Below are 18,320 nucleotides of genomic sequence, written 5' to 3' on the forward strand. Positions count from 1 at the left end.
AACTCGAGGAAAATAAAAGTTATTCCAATTACAGAGCCACATGAGGATTAGGGGAGTATGTGGATAATGTGGGCATCTCTCTAAATTTGCAGTAATATTATTTCTGCTTTATTGTATCTGTGGGCCAAGCACGTACTAATGCATATAAGGACATTTTCTTTTACCTGCAAAAGCATGTTATATGTTACAAAGTTGAGGTCAGAAGAAATACTGCTAAATTTCAATAAGGCTGAAAAGAAAGATTCTAAGACGACACCAGAATCAAACAAGACAGAGGGGGCTCTAGTGCTTCTGGCTGTGACAGGCTGTTGCCACTCATGTGGGGGAGGGGAGAGGGAGGGTAACACCTGACAGTGCCTGCTATATCAGCTTCCCTTAGGAAATATTGGGCTTACAGCTTTCTTTCTTTTTCTATTTTCTTTCTTTCTTTTTTTTCTTTCTGCTCACAGATTTATAAGGATACAACAAAGGGGAGGTGGTGTCATAGGTGGCTGCCCTGCGATCCTTAGCTCCCCAGAGTCTCCTGTCTTACATCTTACACTTTTTCCTCCTACTTTTACGCTTGTGAAAAATAGCAACAATTACATCTATTTTATGTGTTCAGGTTATCGTAGCATCAACAGCACTAAGCGGACATGCACGGCAAGTTATTATGACTAAATGTGCCAGTGCCCAAGGTGCTCCTCTAGTTAGCAAAACCTCTCAGAAGCAAAGGCCCCAGCACGGAATAAGTCTCTTTTCTGCTACAGCCAGAGGACCTGCCACCTCGTCCACTACTCCCCAGGCTCCAGGTCAGGGTGGGGGCACATGTCCACAGAGTAAGGGAGGCCTCTTTGGGACACCAAATTTACTTTGTTGTTATTCAGTGTCATTTTGACATGGAAAAGACAACCTGGATACTAAAATGTACTTCTGAAAGTAGCCGTGCCCTTCAGTGTAACTTAAGAAGATGCTTGAAACCAGGTGACCCCAAATCTAGATTTGTAGTCAAATGACTTCCAAAGAGACATAAGGTTATTGAAAATTTCCAAAGGTAACACACACATACAAAGTTCCCTAACAGGTGATTCTCTTTTTGAAAATCATTGACTCAGTCTCCTGAGTTCATCAGCAATCCATAACAGACACATTTACTAGATAAAGTAGTAAGAGGAAGATGTCTTTCCCACCTCATTCTTACACCTCAGTGAGAAGCCTACTGAGAGTCAGGACTGGACTTGCTGCCTCACTTCTCTCTCCCTTCTCTTGTCTGGCTGTGTCCTTTTCTGGTTCATGCTACTCAAACTGCTATTCTGAGAAGCTCACAAGCAATCCCCAGTTCATTTCTGCACAAGAGGCATCACCAATGGTGGAAGCTGAGGAGTAAGGACAGTGACAGGGTGACAGGTGACACGGCAAGCTGTCTGTAGTGGTGGGGATGAGGCACAAGACCAGGGCACGGTCAAGAGTTAGGAGAATGAATAATGATCAGGGGCTGGCGGCCATGCCAGCCACACCTGACAAGCGCCAAGTTATTACTATTTGCGTGCTTGTGTGAATGTGTTTCAGCCTGCGTGCCCACACCTTGCAGGGATGATGGAACCAGGTAATCCAGCTAGTTTTGAGTTAGGACCTGAAGGGATGATTAAGGTCTGGGTGCACAAAAGGTGGGGTGGGCTGAGCAAGGAAGGAGGGGGCTTTTCCTGAGAGGAGGGGTAGGGAGCAGGTTTGGGGGTTAGGGTCACAGCTGCATTTCCTTTATTAACAGCACTGAGCAGGGGCATGTGGGCCTACTATAAAGGAGGAGCTTCAGCTTTTTCCTCTCCTGTATGGAGAAATCCAGTTTCTCACTATTGTGCTTCAACCCTGTGAGAATCCCTGGCTACTCAAATAAAATGCTTCACCTCTGGTCCCCAAATGTACAGACTTCCCCCCCACCACCACACACAACAATTCTTGGTGCCATCGGCTGGCTGCCTATAGTTGAGACCTGTTTCCAACACTATCAGCCCAGAGATGTACCGGATCGCATAGGCTGGGGGCTCTGGTCCCACAAGAACAACCTTGGATGCCAGTTACCAGCCCAGGTTGTCACCAGTGCTTCAGAACAATAGGCTATAGGTGGAAGGTTCCAGAGCCTCCCCCCTTGGGTTTGATGAATATGCTAGGTCAGCTCACAGAACTCAAAGAATAAGTCTGAGAAAGGACAGGATATAGGATACAGATGATTATCCACACAAAAGGGACACAGGGTAAGATCTGGGAGGGTCCTGAATGCAGGAATTTCTTTCTCTGTGGAGCTGGGGTGACTTGCACCCCCATGTGGACATGCTCACACATCTGGGAGTTGGGAGGTGGTAATGAAAGTTTCAGCCTTATAAGCATGGTTCATTCTTTCTGGGGAGCAGTCCGTCTTGGTACCCCAGAGAGACTCTCGCTAGAACAGGAGATGCTTCTCTCACTTGGGATGTACAGGCCTTACTGCTTTGTGCCAGGAACCAGGGGCCAGGGCGACATATTCTTTTTTTTTAAAATTACCTCACACCTATGCAACTGGGAAAGTTTCTGGCAAAAAGGGCAGTGCATCTTTTATTTTACAGTGCACCTTTCATTTTATTTTAATTCAGTCCCCCTGGAATTCCCATCCAACTGGTTTTCTGGAAAAAGAAAGTTTCATTTCACTTTTCCATGGGTGATTCCTTTTTTCTTAAGATTCTTTCTCTCTGCTTGACTGAGGTATAGCCGACAAGCAGAACTGTGCGTTAGCTGAAGCATACCTCATGGTGATTTGTTCTATGGACCGAAGGTAAGGGGACACTCCCCTTCTGAAGTTAATTAACACATCCATGAGGATGGGTGCTTGGAGATCATGAATCCCAGAACACAACTTCAAGAGTATTTTGTTGCCTAACCTCTGGCTCTTCTTTAAAATTTGAGAATCACTGAGATACTAAGAACAATGAGCCATAAGGTGCCACCCTGGGGGTTCCTGTTTAATAAAAATCCCCAAGGGGAAGAGCAGAAGGGACTATGGTGATAGTACACAGATGAATTGGTGGTGGGAATTCCATGGGGGCTACAAATGAAGAATGATATAAAAAGATATAAAATTAAAAAAAAATTAAAAAGTATCCCCAAGGGAAATAAAAATCTAAGTCATGGGGAATAATTTATTATTCAACTGCAGGTCAAACGCAGCATGAAGAAGAATCAGTGAGAAATACTTTCTTAAAACAAGCCACCTAAATCTGAACTGAGCTGAATGAATATTGACTCAGAATAACCTTAATGTCATTCTTAAGCTTGTGATACATTACCTCAGATAAGAGATTGCTAAAAAAGCTGGTGGAACTGGTAAGGGTCTGCTGGACTTTATTCAAAGAATTATTTAAAACTTAACAGGTAGGGAGCTCTCCCTGGTGGTGCAATGGGTTAAAGCAAAGCACTATGAAGAGTTCCACAGTTACTGCAGCACAAGTTCAATCCCCAGCCTGGGAGGTGACTCTCATGGCATGGCAGACCTCTCCTGTCCCACCCACTGCTCCCCTCAGCAGTGTATTTCTGTCAATCTGCCTGTTCTGCTCCCCACTTTGGTGAATCCTCTCACTCTGGCCTGTACCCCAGTTCTTGTATGCATAAGTAAATAAATCTTTTTTAAAAAAACATAACAAGTAGGTTTTATTTGAAGTTTAATGAGAGAGGTAAAAAAAGGCAGTCAGAGAGTGGGATAAATTGTGAGCATATGATTTTTTTTTAAAGATGTATTTATTTATGCATACAGAACTGGGGTACAGGCCAGAGGTGCAGGGACAATGAGAGGATTCACCAGAGACAGATTGGGGAGCAGAACAGGCAGATCGATGAAGGGAGCAGGTGAAACAAGAGAGGTCTGTTGTGCCATGTGGGTCACCTCCAGGGCTGGGGATTGAACTTACACTGAAGCAGCTGCAAATAGTTTGCAGTGCTGCATCCTGACCTGCTGCGCCACCGGGGAGGGCCCACATGTGGGTTTTTACAATGGACGCTTTACAGCTCTAGTTAACAGCTAGCTATGAATTTCTGTCATCTTTTCTTTTGCAAAATAAAGAAAAAGAACAAAAGCGCCTGACCATTAATGGTGATCTACTGCCACCAAAACTTGCTACTCATTCAGCAGATACTTGAATCCTGCTGCGGGCTGGCCCTGAACAGAGATGAGGTGCAGGAGCACCTGTCTCCTCCAAGGGGTTCATGGTGGCTGGGGTGCACAGAATAAAGCTTGGATCTTTAGAATGATGGGGTGTCCTGCTCTCCAGAAAGGGCAAGCACAGGGCACTGTGGGGACACCAGGCGAGGCAGCCCTGGACTAGGACTTCCGCAACTAGTCTGAGTGGTGTCTGAGTGGGAATCCACCAGGAGTGCCAGGAGGGCGGCATGTCCAGAGAGCGTGGCATCAAGGCAAAGGTAGAACATGTGAATTCTGGGCCAGAAGGACATGCTGCCACACCAGGGGCTGTGGAGACAGGAGCCCTGCAACACACTCATGAGCGAATGAGCATGGCTGGCTGTCCCATTCACAAACACTGTGGTTCCTCAGCTGCATTCCCAGCATATTTGATTGAGAGAAACTGCACTTCCACCTGTCATTCAATTTGATTATGTATTTAATGCTTCCCTGGCAGAGCCAGAAATGACAGAGTCGCCCTGGTCAGCCACAGTCTGGCACAGGTCATACTCCAGGTCCTCCCTTTTCTTGTGGGCCTGGAGCTCTGGACAGAGAGGGAGGGAGGCACGGTATGGAGTGCCCGGAGAAGCAGACCTCTAAGGGACACTGAGCTTCATTCCTATGTGTGCTCAACCTTCAAGTTCCTCTGCTGCCTGCCTGTCTACCTGTCTATGAGGGAGGCGTTCACAGTGAGCAAGTCCTCGACCTTGGCTGCAGCTGTTCCTGCCCAGGAGGTGCCCGACTTGGACCAGAGTGTCTTCAACTGTCCTGAGTATCTTGGGATTCTGAAGTTCCCTTTGCACCAATTAAGCAAATGATTGTTTATTAGCGACTTGTCAGTAAATCCAGCTCTTTTGGATGACTTTCCTTCTTTGTCCTGGATACTTAAAAAAAAAAACAACTTATTTATTTATGCACACAAGAGCTGGGGTGTAGGCCAGAGATATGGGAGGAGGGTTGTTGAGAAGATTCACCAAAGAGTAGGGAGCAGAAAGTCGGACTGAAATAAATACACTGCTGAGGGGAGCAGCGGATGAGACAGGAGAAGTCTGCTGTGCCATGGGCGTCACCTCCCTGGCTGGGGATGGAACTTGTGCTGCGGTGGCTAAGGACAACTTCATAGTGCTGAGACTTAACCCCTTTTTCCACCAGGGAGGTCCTGTCCTGGAAATTTTTAAGTGACAAGTAAAAATATCTATTCTCAGAGCTGTAGGAAATAAAAATGCCCTAAAAGGGAATGAGCTCTTAGTTAGCTTCATTTTTAAAATGATATCTTAAATAGAAGTACAGTATGTGAAATTAAAATCTGACATGTTCACTGGGAAAATCTCTATTCTATAGCACTTTTCATGCAGGGTTTAGAACAATAACATCAAGATCAACTTGGTAAGTGGAGAAGGACAATCAAGACAGAAGCAATTTAGAATTCTGAGAGCAGGGACATGTGGTTGCAGTGAGTTGGCAAGAAAAGGAACACCAAGACACGATTTCTCCGGCTCACATCTTCAACCAGACAGAGGGATTCTCTCCTCTTTATTAGTTCTCCTTTACTCACCCTTTGATTGACAACTATTAAACACCCCCAGCACTGTAATTACTATGTTACCTATCTCATTGTATCATCACAGTGGTGTGATGGACACTATTTTTAAAAAATAATATAATAGCTTATTTTTACATCATTTTGTGCCTTTTCCCATCTCAGTTGTAATCCCTGTGGGTGGGCACTATTTTAAACCCCATTTTACAAATGAAGGAATGGCGGTTCAGGGAAGCCAAGGAACTAATACAAGATCACACAATGAGTAGGTTGCTAAGCCCTCTGTCAAACTCATGCCAGCCTGACAACACTGAGTTCATCAGGAAATGAGGAGCCACGCCTCCATGAAGTCTTCCCACCTACCCTGCACAATCTTAAACTCTCAAGACTGTGGGACTATCCTATCCTGATTAGTCCAGTCCCAACCACTATTGTCCCTGCGGGGATGATGGGAACAGACACCGGGCAGCAAAAGAGCACCTTCCCGCAGCAGGTTGTTCAAGGGCATCCGACTCTGTGATTGCATCACTGACGGCTTCCAAGAAGCAAAGAAATCAACAAGCTGCCTCTTGCCCCTCATGGACCCAACTCACTGCATGGAGTCGATGATTTTCTTGGGCTCCACCTGGCAGGGGTAGATGACTTCGTCGATGTGTTTCAGGTTACAGTTGGAAAAGGCAGTGGAGATGTGTACGAAGACCTCGAGCTTTGGCATCTGGCTGGCCATGAGCAAGAGCTGCTGCGTGGCCGTCACATTCAGCTGAACAGCATGTCTGTGGAAGGAAAGACAAGGAGGTCAGTTAGTCTCTGCCCTGCTGGATGTGGCTGTTCCTGGGATCAACATGGCCAGGAGCTTCCCTGCCGCTAGCAGTCACTTGGTTCCAAATCAATGGGAAGGAAAAAACCACCACCTCCTGCATATGTGAACGGGCTCCTACAGCAGCCGTGAAAAGCCTAGAAATACACAAAAGAACCCTTGCACACAAGAAGGTGGAAAATTCAAATAAACTGGAGGTGAGCAACTGCAGAGAGTGCCTACAGAGAGGGAAATGTAAGTTTCCATGGAGAAGGGGCAGGTCAGACATGAAAGCTGAAATCAAAATTCTAACTTTTGAAAACAGAACACAAAGCAAGAAATGATGAAATGAGAAAAAACTTTCTTTTCCTCTATTCAATTTTGAAATTTTAAAAAGAACATTCAATATCCAAATCAACGTAATTTCAAAAATTTCGCTGAAAAGAAATGAACGAAATGAATTAACAGCCCAGATCTCTATTGGCCAGCCTGCACCCTGGTTGACGATGAGAAATTGGAAGCAGAGCTTTGATAGCTGGGGTGCAGGCGGGGTCAGCCTTGCAGATGAGAGAGCTGGCAAAAGAGGGATGGGACATCCCCAGTCTGGGAAGTGTCAGCAAAATCACTAAAGACTTTTCTGTAGATCTAGAAAATAAAAATAATCAGCTAAAACAAACAAACAAATTTAGCAGGGTTTCCATTTCTCAAAGTTACAGAGAGAAAATCACTAGCTTTCCTAGAAAAAAACAGGATATGATGGGAAAAAAGCATACATACTCAAAATGAAACATGTAAAACCTACATTAAATAAATCATAAGTGACCAGGAACTATATAAGGAAAATGGTAAAACCCAAATGAAAGTCATAACAGAAGAGGAATAGAAAAACATTAGTTGTTCTTCAATAGGAAGAACCAATGTTTAAAAATACTAAGTTTTTCTAAATTAATCTATTAATGATTAGGTGAAATGAATCAAACTCCCCACCTGGCAAAATTTCCCTATGTTTAATTAATATATACAAGCAGGTCAGAATGGTCAACAAGATTCTATTAATTATGATGATTATTCCCTCCCTGGTGGTGCAGTAGTTTAAAAGCACATCACGGAGACACTAAAACTACTTCAGCGTGAGCTTGATTCCCACCTCAGAGGTGACCCACATGGCACAGCAGACCTCTCCTGACCCACCCACTGCTCTCCTCAACAGTGTACTTCGTCAGTCCACCTGTTCTGCTCCCCACTCTGGTGAATCCTCTCACTGCCCCTGCACGTCTGGCTAGTACCCCAGCTCTGTATGTATAAATACATAAATCTTAAAAAAATGCTAATTATACTTTAATAATAAAATTAAATGACACTAATTAAAATACTGTGGCACTAGAAGAGAAAATCTTTTCCACTTACTTACCAGAACAAAATTAAGAGTTAAAAAATGGTACTTTAGTTTAAGAGTTACATTTCAATGAGGAATGAAAATAAACCATTCAATAAACGTTGTTGAAGAAGGAACCATCTGTTAGAAACCTTAAAAAGGCTACTATACTTTCACAGCTATAGCATGCTTCCTTTTATAACATTTCCTTGACTATTCTTCTTTATAGCAACACAAATTTTCAATGAGTCAAATATTTGAATATGAAAGTTAAGTAAACACTAGATGAAATCATGAATGACTGCATAAAAAATAAAAATTGAGAACAAATGATAAACTATTTTGCACCTTATTATAAAGGCTGTTAACATGCTAATTCTTCCAATAAATGTCAATTAACATTGATAACAATGTTTTATTAGAAAAATAGGCAAAGGACATGAAGGAGCATTCCACACACAAAAAAATAAATTAAAAAGCCAAACATCTACCTACAACTTTTCTAAATAGGCAAGGGAATAAAAATCAAAACTTGCAATACTGTTTCTGTGACCATAATGGTGACTAAGAACTAAAGCTAGTACCTGAGGACAGTTGTGGTGTCAGCAATGAGCTGTCTGTGCAGAGAACAGTGGAATTAGAGCACTGCGGGGAACCTGGCATTCTGTGGCATAACTGCTCATAGCTGGGCACCTAACACTCCTGGGCATTTACCCAAAGGAAAGGACACAATGGTATAATACACACACACACACACACACACACACACACACACACACACACACACACACATATATATAATACACCCACAGATGTTCACTGCAGAGTTGTTTATAATCATGAAAAATTAGAACAACCCACAAAAGTCCTCCAATACAGAAATGAGCATATTATATACACTTATAATAGGATAACAGTGATTATCGACAATAAAAGCCAATTCTATAATTGCGCAGCCTGCAAAAAATCATTCTCAATAGGATGCCCTCTTTTGGCAAAATTAAGTATAAATCTATTTATAAATATAAAAATCTATTTATGAATAAAATAGTATAAATAGTATAAATATATTTATGAATGAAAAGGAAAGTGGACAGGACATTTCCATTGATATTAACAGAATATTTCAGGATGATAAGATTTTGGAAAAGTTTTACTTTTTTCTTTCTTCTCAGAGCAAAATACCTTTTTGGTTAACAGAAACCATAAAGCAACTGATGTCACACATGCGCACACACACCAGCCCCCGCGCAAAGGGGAGGTACCTCAGAGGGTCGTCGAAGCGCACGGTGGCGGCGCAGTGAAAGACGATGTTGGTGCAGGACAGTAGCTCCTGCATGTCCTCCTTGTGGATAGCGAAGTCACTCTGATCGAGGTCGGCATAGATAGGTCTGATCTTCTCATGCACATTTGGACAAACCTCTTTGACTTTTTCAAATAGCTGAAAGATTAATGAGTCCAGTTACAGAGATCCTTACTCTCACATCATTCGCGACTGTGCGCATGGATTGAATTCTAATTCTCAAAACCCGATTTTAGTTATAATAGGAACACTCAAAGGCAGCATCTGATCAAGACATATTTGCTTCATTTCGTGTAATTCAAAGTCAGCTTAGTCCAATTTTGGCTCCTCTTACTTGGAGAGACATTTGAAACAGTTCCCATCAGCAGAGAGGAGTCTGAACTTCCCTGGGGGGTGAAGGAGAGCACACTACCCATATCCTGCTTCTGGAAGGCAGTTTGTATGTGGGCAGGCAAACACTGTTTTCAGTGCAAAATTACCTGCCTTTACAAATTACCAACAAGATCATCATCCTTTACAAAAGAGGTCTCATTCAAGACTATTTCGCCAACTAGCCCAGATATCTAAGGAGCACCAACATACAATTAGAAAATGAGAAATGAGGCAAGTTTGTGGGAAAAATAAATAAAAATTTTATGTCATTCTAATATAAATGGAAGTTACCTTCCAGTAAAGAAATTAGACAAGAACAAGTACCTTTCATAGGATTTTAATTGCATTTTTAAAACATTTTTATTTCTAAAAGGGAAAGGGGAAAAAAAGTACTGGAAGTTTTAGCTTCTATTACAATTATTCAGATGCAACAGTATCTGTACTTTCCTCTCCACACATAAATTCTTAGATTAAATTGTTATTTTTCCATTTTCTCTTAAAGTGTGATTTTAATAAAATGGCCTGTATCCCAAACTATTTTATGAAAACCTATTTACTGTAGTACTGGCATCTAATGTCAACAGTGAAGAAATATAAGTCTGAAGGTTTAGAAAGGCTAAGAGCAGAGAAAACTAATCTTTGGTTCTAAATTTATGGTTTTAATACAGTAAGCAGCAAAGAGGGTCTTCTTGCCTTTAACGCCAACAAAGTGCTTCGCATCCATAGAACTGCAGCCAGGACATTAGAGAAATCAAGTCCACTTGTCAGAGAGGGACACGTTCAGAGCCATCTGAGGAAGTCACTGTCCCTGACTGCTGAGCTACCATCTTTCTACTCTGTGGCCAGCCTTCTCAGCGGGGCATTACTGCCATTCTGAACATATCCCATCAATCCTTAATGCTTTTTTTGACATCAGGATTGATAAGGTCTTTCTTATTCAGCAGGACCCAGCTAGCAGCTCTTATCCTGGTGGAGCACATGCTAAATGCTGGCTGTCAGCCAAGAGTTGTCCTTCACATTAGCTGTATAACAAATATGCATGTGAGGTTGTCGGGTAAGTTCATTTAAGATTGGTGCAATTTTCCCCTTTTCAAGTAACTGAATTTGTCGGTGGCTCTTTATTGAGCCTGCATGATATTTTATTCACTGGAAATTTACTCAAAGTTTGTGATGCCTCTGACTCTGGTCTATGGGAATTCTGGCTGCTTGGGAGCAAGAAGTGGGGGTGATGTCCGGGTTCACTCTAGTGGCAATGAGGTTCCAAGCGAGAGCTGTGAGGTTAGGATTTTCTCTGGCCTCTCCCACAGCAAAGGAGCCAACTTATAGCATTACTGTTTCAGGAACTCACTCCTATTCTAGGAAATAATGTCCCAATCTGTAGTCTGTTTCTTGATTTGCACTTTCAAATCAAGAGTATTTCTGAGTAAGTACACTACAGCTGAGACAGAGTCAGAGTCTTCTGATCCAGGGAGTAGCTGACTGCATTGGTCAAGATGAATCAAGGCACTGGATGTCTGAATTCAAACCCCGGTGCTTAAGGAGGGTCCCCTTTCATGGTATCACCTCTGCCCAATATTCTCACTTACTCTGTTTGAGTATCACCTACTTCTAAGGCTTCTCACAAAGCAATGCTCTTGAGATTCTCAAAAGCCATCCATGGCCCAGTGCTCTTCAAAGAGTCAACTGCACTGGAATCCCTGGCAGGCAGATGAAAAGTGTGTATTCCCAGGACAATATCATGCCCACTGAGCAAGAAGTTTCTGGGGCATACCCAGGACTTTGCCTTTCCCTAACTGATTCTAACTGATAACAAGAAATTCTTGAGTTGGAATATTAATGTGGAGAATTGCTGATGAGCAACTGCATGGGGCCCGCTTCCCTTTGGTTGTGGTTTCCAAATTGTATGAATATAAGAAAAATCTGGGGACCGGTCAAACACAATTTCCTCAGTCCTCTATGAGACCCTGACTCACTCTGGAGGTTTGATAGGCGTCTCAGGCAGCTTTCTCAATACATTCTGTAGCTGGGTCTAATGACTGTCAGAAACACTTACTGAATAGAGACTAGGTATTTCAAAATTGATCTGTCAGGGGAAACTCAGGGTTTATGAACTACTTCACATTTTTCCAGATAGGGTCACTTGAGATTTTCAGTACAACTTGCCAAGTTCTGTCTTTTTTCATAAATCCACTTCCCAGTGACATCATAAGGGAGCGTTCCTGGATGTAAACCCTGAATTTTGCCCAATCTTCTCAGATGACGCATTCTAAATCCAGACTGATCTCACTGTCCCCCTTCTCCTATCTGATTACTACATTAATAGGAACAACCAGACTGTTATTGATATTCCCTCAAAGAGACATGTTTTAGATGCTGGCCTCGCAATCACCCTTAGGTAATTACCTCAATTTGGGGTTTTATTTTTCAGGTATAGATACTGTCTTCTTGACATTTCCTTACAGAGTTATCCAGAGTAGATTACACTTAACTTTTTACAGTTAAGATTCTATATTGATATAAATGGGATGTGGCTGTAGTAAAAAGAAATACATCTTTAAGGTAAAATGCTCTGCCAAAATGTTCTCAACATTTCTTGGAACTTTACAACTGGATGATTTATTTGCTACTTACTGCCTACTACAGAGGGTAAGTTGTGTCTTGTAAAGCAAAGCCATATTCAAGAGAAAATGATCCATTTAAATGTTTTGATGATGAAAGGTGACTGACTCCCAATTAAATGAGCACACATTTCATAATGAAAGTTTCCAGCTTAGGAAGGCTGGGGACCTGAGATGAACAGTGGGTGTGTGATAAGTGTGTTCATATTTCAGCCTAAGAAATCGATCTTATTTTCCTTTTCAGCTCACAGGTTTTGTGGAAAAAAAGATTTTTATCTTTAAGATTATTTTATTTTATGCATACAAGAACTAGGGTGTAAGCAGAAGTATGGAGGGTAAGAGGATTCACCAGAGAGAGAGTGGGGAGCGGAACAGATGGATCTACTGAAATACACTGCTGAGGGGAGCAAAAGGCAGGTCATTGTGGATCAACTCCCTGGCTGTGGATGGAACTCATGTCTCATGCTACAGTGGCTGGTGATAGCTTGGTAGAGCTGAGACTTTAACCCCTGTGCCATCAGGGAAGCCCTATCCCCAAAGAGATTTTTTTTTAAAGAGATTTTTCTTTTTTAAAAAAAGAAACAATGTCAGATACTCGGAATATTTCTAATAAAATTAATTTTTATAAAAATAATTTAAGTATTATAAATAGCTTCAAAACTAAAAATCAATGGAATGCATATTGATAATACAATATTAGAAACTCATGAGGTTTTGCTGCCTTATTTACTACTGTAAAAAGGGGTGTTCTCACCTCACTGTAAAAGTGAAACTATTCATTGCAATTTTATTTGGAAGATTTTTAGAAAAAGATTACAGCTCTTATGTTTTCACTCTGAAATAGGGTGCTTTTTTACTTACCGTAAGTTAAATAGACATGCTCACTGTAATGGCAGTGTGAAAATTTCAAAGTATAAAAAGAAATTCAGATTCTATCATCATTTAAGACTATTAATTGAGATGATCCTGCATATAGCTTTGTCTTTTAAAAAAAGATTACAAACATTTTCTCATATTTAAATAATAAAATTTACAATGATGCATACAGGTATTGGGCTAGTATGCAGGCATTGAAACTAATTAGCTAAAAATATTAAATATAGATATGCATCACTGTGTATTTCCTCACTCCTTCACTGTGGAACATTCAAGCCAGCTCCTGAACTACAAATAATAGTACAATAAATATTTTACTACTTTATTTGTGTGTATCTCTACTTGTTTTATTCAAGTGACTTTAATTATCGTTGCGAGAAAGTTCTCAAGAATCTGCCATTAATTCAAATAGCTTTGCTCCACTAATATGTTCCATTAAGTGCTTTGAAAATACCTATGAAATGAAACTTTCTTTTGAGTCTGAACCCCAGTTTGATGTGACCTCTGGATTAAAAGTAACTTTCTTTTCAAAGCATCTCCCATGTAATCACCTCCCTCTGAAAGTATGTAACTAGGCAGTGAGAGCTGGTTGTTGCCCAGCCCCTGAAAGACAAGGAATGAAGCAGACACTTGACTTATAGAAGGGGTAGAACCATATTTCCTCCAGACATGGCACACTGGAACCAAAGGCACACTGCTAATATTATGGCTTATTATGTTTTAAAGAAAAATTTCCAAGCCTCATCCCTGAACAATGAAATTTACTTTTAGGAGCATAGAATTATTTAAGGTGAGTTAGAATTCATGCCTTATTGGTATGACTGTTGAGAAATGCTGGGAGTGACATCACCAAGATGGCGACACAGGTGCTTCCTTGCTTTGTGCTACCTCATGAGAGGAACAGCTCTTAACTACTTGGGCAGCCCCTCTCCACGGACACCAATAGAGGCTACATTAGAAAGGTCACAGGAAAGAACCAAAGATCTGTGTGACAGGAGGTGACTGGAGAAGGACAACAGCAGAAAAAGCAGGGTGGTCCTTCCAACCAAAGGCTCTGGAAATGCGAGAGCAAAGGTGGTGGGGAAGTCCACGTTCATGGACAGGAGACTAAAGTGGAGAAGCTGAGGTGCTGCCCACTGGCTGGGACCCCAGAGAAAATGAGAAGATGCTCTTTTTCCCAGAGAAAATGCTCAAGCCTACACCCCCCTCCTCTACACCCGTTCTCTGCTGACAGTGATGCATGCTGACAGCCCATAAACAGCCAGGCCTCAGACCAGAGACCCAAAAGAGAAGGGATAATAGTGGGCCACAGAGAGAGTCTCCCTCACCACGACTCCCTCTTTATCCTTCTCCTCCCTCCCCTATAACACAGCAGCATCTCTGCCACCACCCCATGCTTGCCTGGGGGCACCTAGGCAGTCAGCATAAAAATTTAAAATAATAACAACAAATAAAGCAAGCAAGCTATAACACAATCTGCCAGAAAAGATAAAGCGGGAGGCTAAACACTAAGTTGCTGATCTAGATTTTAAACAGACAAAATGTGAGGTTTAAGTTTTAAAAGGTGGTAGATAAGATAATGGGCAGGCTTCTTTTTGTAGTAAAAGGGATGGTTTCTGAGCTGTTGTTCCAACAGTTGGTGAGCAACTACTGTAAAGGGTCAGACAGTATAGCTTCTGTTGCAATTACAATAAACTCATCACAGTTCTCACCAAAACACTTCCCATCATCAATCAGATTGCTTGAGTACAACTTTATTATTATTATTTAAATGATAGGTACCATCCAGCTGTCAGAGGACAAAAAACAAAACAAAACAAAACAAAACCTTCCATTGGAGGTCCATACCCTAAAAGATAGAGGTAGGACTCCCCTGTTCCAAAGTAACAGTAAAAACTGCTATTTCTAAGCCCTTAACAGGGGGATGCCAGGGAGAACTCACTCACCACTCACAGTGCAGAAGGCAGCGACTACAAGCGTCACACTCATAAACCGAAGCTGAGGATGTGAAGGCACACGGCTTGGGGTAGAGGAGACCCCAGCTCTGGTTTGTCTGACCCGAGACTACGTTCTTTTTTCACACCCATCCCTGTGTCTCTGACTAAGTTATCTGAAAGGCATTCAGATGTGGTTGTTAGCTCACAGGGCCGCTGCACCCCTGGAGAAAATGACTGCATCCCCGCTCCAGGCAAAGGCCTATCGATCCAAGTGCACTCTTCCTCCTGGCCAGGGTTAGTTCAGACCTGATGTCCTCCAACAAATTGTACATGGCACACCTCAGGCCACAGTGCGTGGTTCAGAACTGGACACATTGCCTCACCCAGGTTGTGGAAAGGAGAGGACATTTGCTGAGTTTCCAGAAAACAGGGCTCACGGATCCTGAGTGACAGCTTCAGGCAGAGCCATCTCTCCTCATCCAGAGATAGTCAAATACATATATACACAAGGATCTTACAGCTGGGATCAAGCTGGCAGAGCTGAGTCCTGCTGCTCACTGCTGGATTTTTCCTCTTTGTGATCAATAAGCTATCTTTGTATTTCAAGTCAGTTTCAACTGGGTTTACTTTCATCTGATACAAAATGATTTATACTCTTTGAGGCCTCAAAATACCTTTCTAATACTTAATTTCATTTGTTTGGGGCCAAAGGACCCCCAGAGTTTCCAAATACACCAACTCATTCTTGCATTAGTCAGTGTGATTTTTTTTCTGTGAACATGGCCGTTGGCTCTCCTGTCCCTGGCGAACTTGCTGCATTGTGATCGTGCTTGACATGACTGTCATTACCACTTGACTTGGCCAAGTCACTGCTTGTCTTTATAGCCTTTGTATGCTTAATGCTAAGGAGGTACTGCAGTGTTCGCAGAATTAATGAAAATGGTGATCAGCATGGAGATCCAAATCACAACCAGGGAGGGGCTGATCTGTGCTAATGGAGATGCTCTGTGCTTGCTGGTCCCACAGAGAGCAATCCTCAGCACAGGTGGCTACTGAGCACTTAAGCGTGGCCAGTAGACTGAGGAACTGAATTTTAGGTCTTGTGTTTGTAATTATTTTGTGTTTAAAGAACCACACACAGGGCCCTCCCTGGTGGTGCAATGGGTTAGGATGCAGCACTGCAAGCTGGCCGCAGATGCTTCAATGAGAGTTTCATCTCCATCCCAGAGGTGACCCATATGGCACAGCAGACTTCTTCTGACCCGCCCACTGCTCCCCTCAGTACTTCATCAGTCTGTCTGTTCTGTTCCCCACTCTGTCTCTGGTGAGTCCTCTCGCCACCCCTGCCCCTCTGGCCTGTATGCCAGTTCTGTATGTAAAAATAAAAAAAATCTTTAAAAAAAATAAAGAGCCACACACAGCTAACAGTTACTATACTGAATAGCACAACTGAGCTAAACAAATGTAAATATAAATAAATAAACCCCAAAGATGGGAATGTCATCTAAATGATTCTAGATACTAAGGTAAATGAAAATATCTGGAGACAGTCTTATTTTGATTCAAAAATCTTTAGCTTTAAGTAAAAATTTTAATATAGCCTAGAGGTCTCTTGTGCCATTCAAAAATCATCCATTCACATAAATAAAAAATACAACCTTAGTTTGTTTTATTTTGAATTTTCTAGCTCTCCTAGATGGTCCTAATTATTAGGTAGTCCCTGATCTGCTCAGAGCTTTAACTGCGTAAATCAACAATAGCATTGTCATATTCTGAGGTCAGAGGTCAGATGTGAGTTGTGTTGTGGAAGCTTTTCAGGCATGCAATAACCAAAAGTGAACTAAAGCAGATCATTTTGCCCGTGGAAATCTTTTTACAGGTACCCACTTCTGTGTAGTGCTAAGAAAGTAGATATTTGCATATATATAGGTTTGTTTTTAATTAAGAGATTTTAATAATCTACTCTTCTTATTAATACAACTTTTAATTATAAGTGGTAGCACAGGAAGTAGATCTTGCCTAAAAATTAATCAGACATAGTGTGTAAACTTCTCAAAACTCCCTGCGTGTCTAAAGCACTCAATCAACAAAAGCACAAAAGAAGAGAGTTTGCAAAGTGGTATGCAGACACAGTGACTTACCACAAAGAACATGGTTTTTAGTTATGCTCACCACAGCTTCATTTCCTCTCACAGTTCTTTGAGAAAATTTTATGGAGGAAAACAGTCTATAGAAATCAATTCTAATTCGTAAACCTCAGTGAAAAGTGAGGCCACAGGAGACACTGGTCAAAGCCATACCTAATGGCATCACAGAGGAACTGGGATCGGGAGGGGGGGAGAGACAGAGACACACACCATTGTCACCCCATTTCACAGACCAGGAAATGCGGGCTCAGTAAGGCAGTTATTGCGCTGCCGTGATTCACCCAGCTCTGCTGTCTGGGAGCCGGTCTTAACCCTCCTGTGCTAGCAGCAGGTAGTTCCCAGGTGATGTTGCAGCTGCTGGTCAGGGGCCAAACTGCAAACCCCTGTTGGTGCATGGCAGCAGCTAGCACTAATACCCAGTGCCAGGACAGGCTGCAGGAACCTGCAAGCTGTTTTCCCAGAAAGTTCCATAGAGCAATCAAGAATTCTAGCATAAGAGCAATGATGCTGTGGCTGTCCAATACCAGGCATGGAAAGGAACAGCAGGTGGAGATTGCAGTACAGGGTACAGCACGATATCTACCTGGAAACCCACGAGCTGGTTACTAAGTGAAGGAAGCAAGTCCATCAGGGACATTCAGCTGAGCACAGCTGTCTGGAAAAGGATCTGTGAGTATATTCTAGATTTCACTTGCTGCAATGTGGGTGGTTCAGCGTAGGGCAGCACACTGCCTGGAGCCAGTGGGGTCTCACAGCGGGGGGACATCTGGTAAACTAATACTACAGGTTTCGGTTTCCTATAAAGGGAGGAGATGTATCATTCGACAGGGTTGTTGCAAAATTCAGTGAGGTAAGAGAGTAGTGTCTGGAATAGCATCTGCGTGTATTAAGTGCCACAACCGTCAGCAGAGTCAGAACAGGCCATGAGACCCAGAGAGGCCTCTCATCCCAGGCCTGCGGGGAACCTGCTCCTCAGGGAGGGGGCATGTCCCCAATGAGCTACGTGTCCCTAAATGTTGCCAGCATTGTGACACACGAGAAAAGATTCTTATTTAAAAAATCTCATTTAAAATGTCCTTTCCCAACCTTAAGTGACCCCATCCATTACAAAGTACATGATTAAACAGACATGTGCTATTTTTCACTTGAAAATCCTTGAAATTCCTGGAGGTC

The 18,320-nt window shown here is 42.4% G+C and overlaps 1 protein-coding gene across 2 annotated transcripts in view; it reads right to left on the reverse strand.

Annotated features, from left to right (window-relative positions):
• The window catches only part of FAR2 (fatty acyl CoA reductase 2), a 140,513-nt gene that overhangs the window by 24,649 nt on the left and 97,544 nt on the right, over nt 1-18,320 (reverse strand). For both annotated transcript variants that reach the window (XM_004693122.2, XM_012732902.1), the window contains exons 3-4: nt 9,160-9,335; nt 6,317-6,496 (exon numbers count right to left, since the gene is read on the reverse strand). In XM_004693122.2, the coding sequence (XP_004693179.1) occupies nt 6,317-6,496; nt 9,160-9,335 (356 nt within the window). The remainder of the gene's footprint in view (nt 1-6,316; nt 6,497-9,159; nt 9,336-18,320) is intronic.

The sequence above is a fragment of the Condylura cristata genome, unplaced genomic scaffold (genome assembly GCF_000260355.1).
Source record: "Condylura cristata isolate star-nosed mole 26May11 unplaced genomic scaffold, ConCri1.0 scaffold00036, whole genome shotgun sequence".
NCBI lineage: Eukaryota > Metazoa > Chordata > Mammalia > Eulipotyphla > Talpidae > Condylura > Condylura cristata.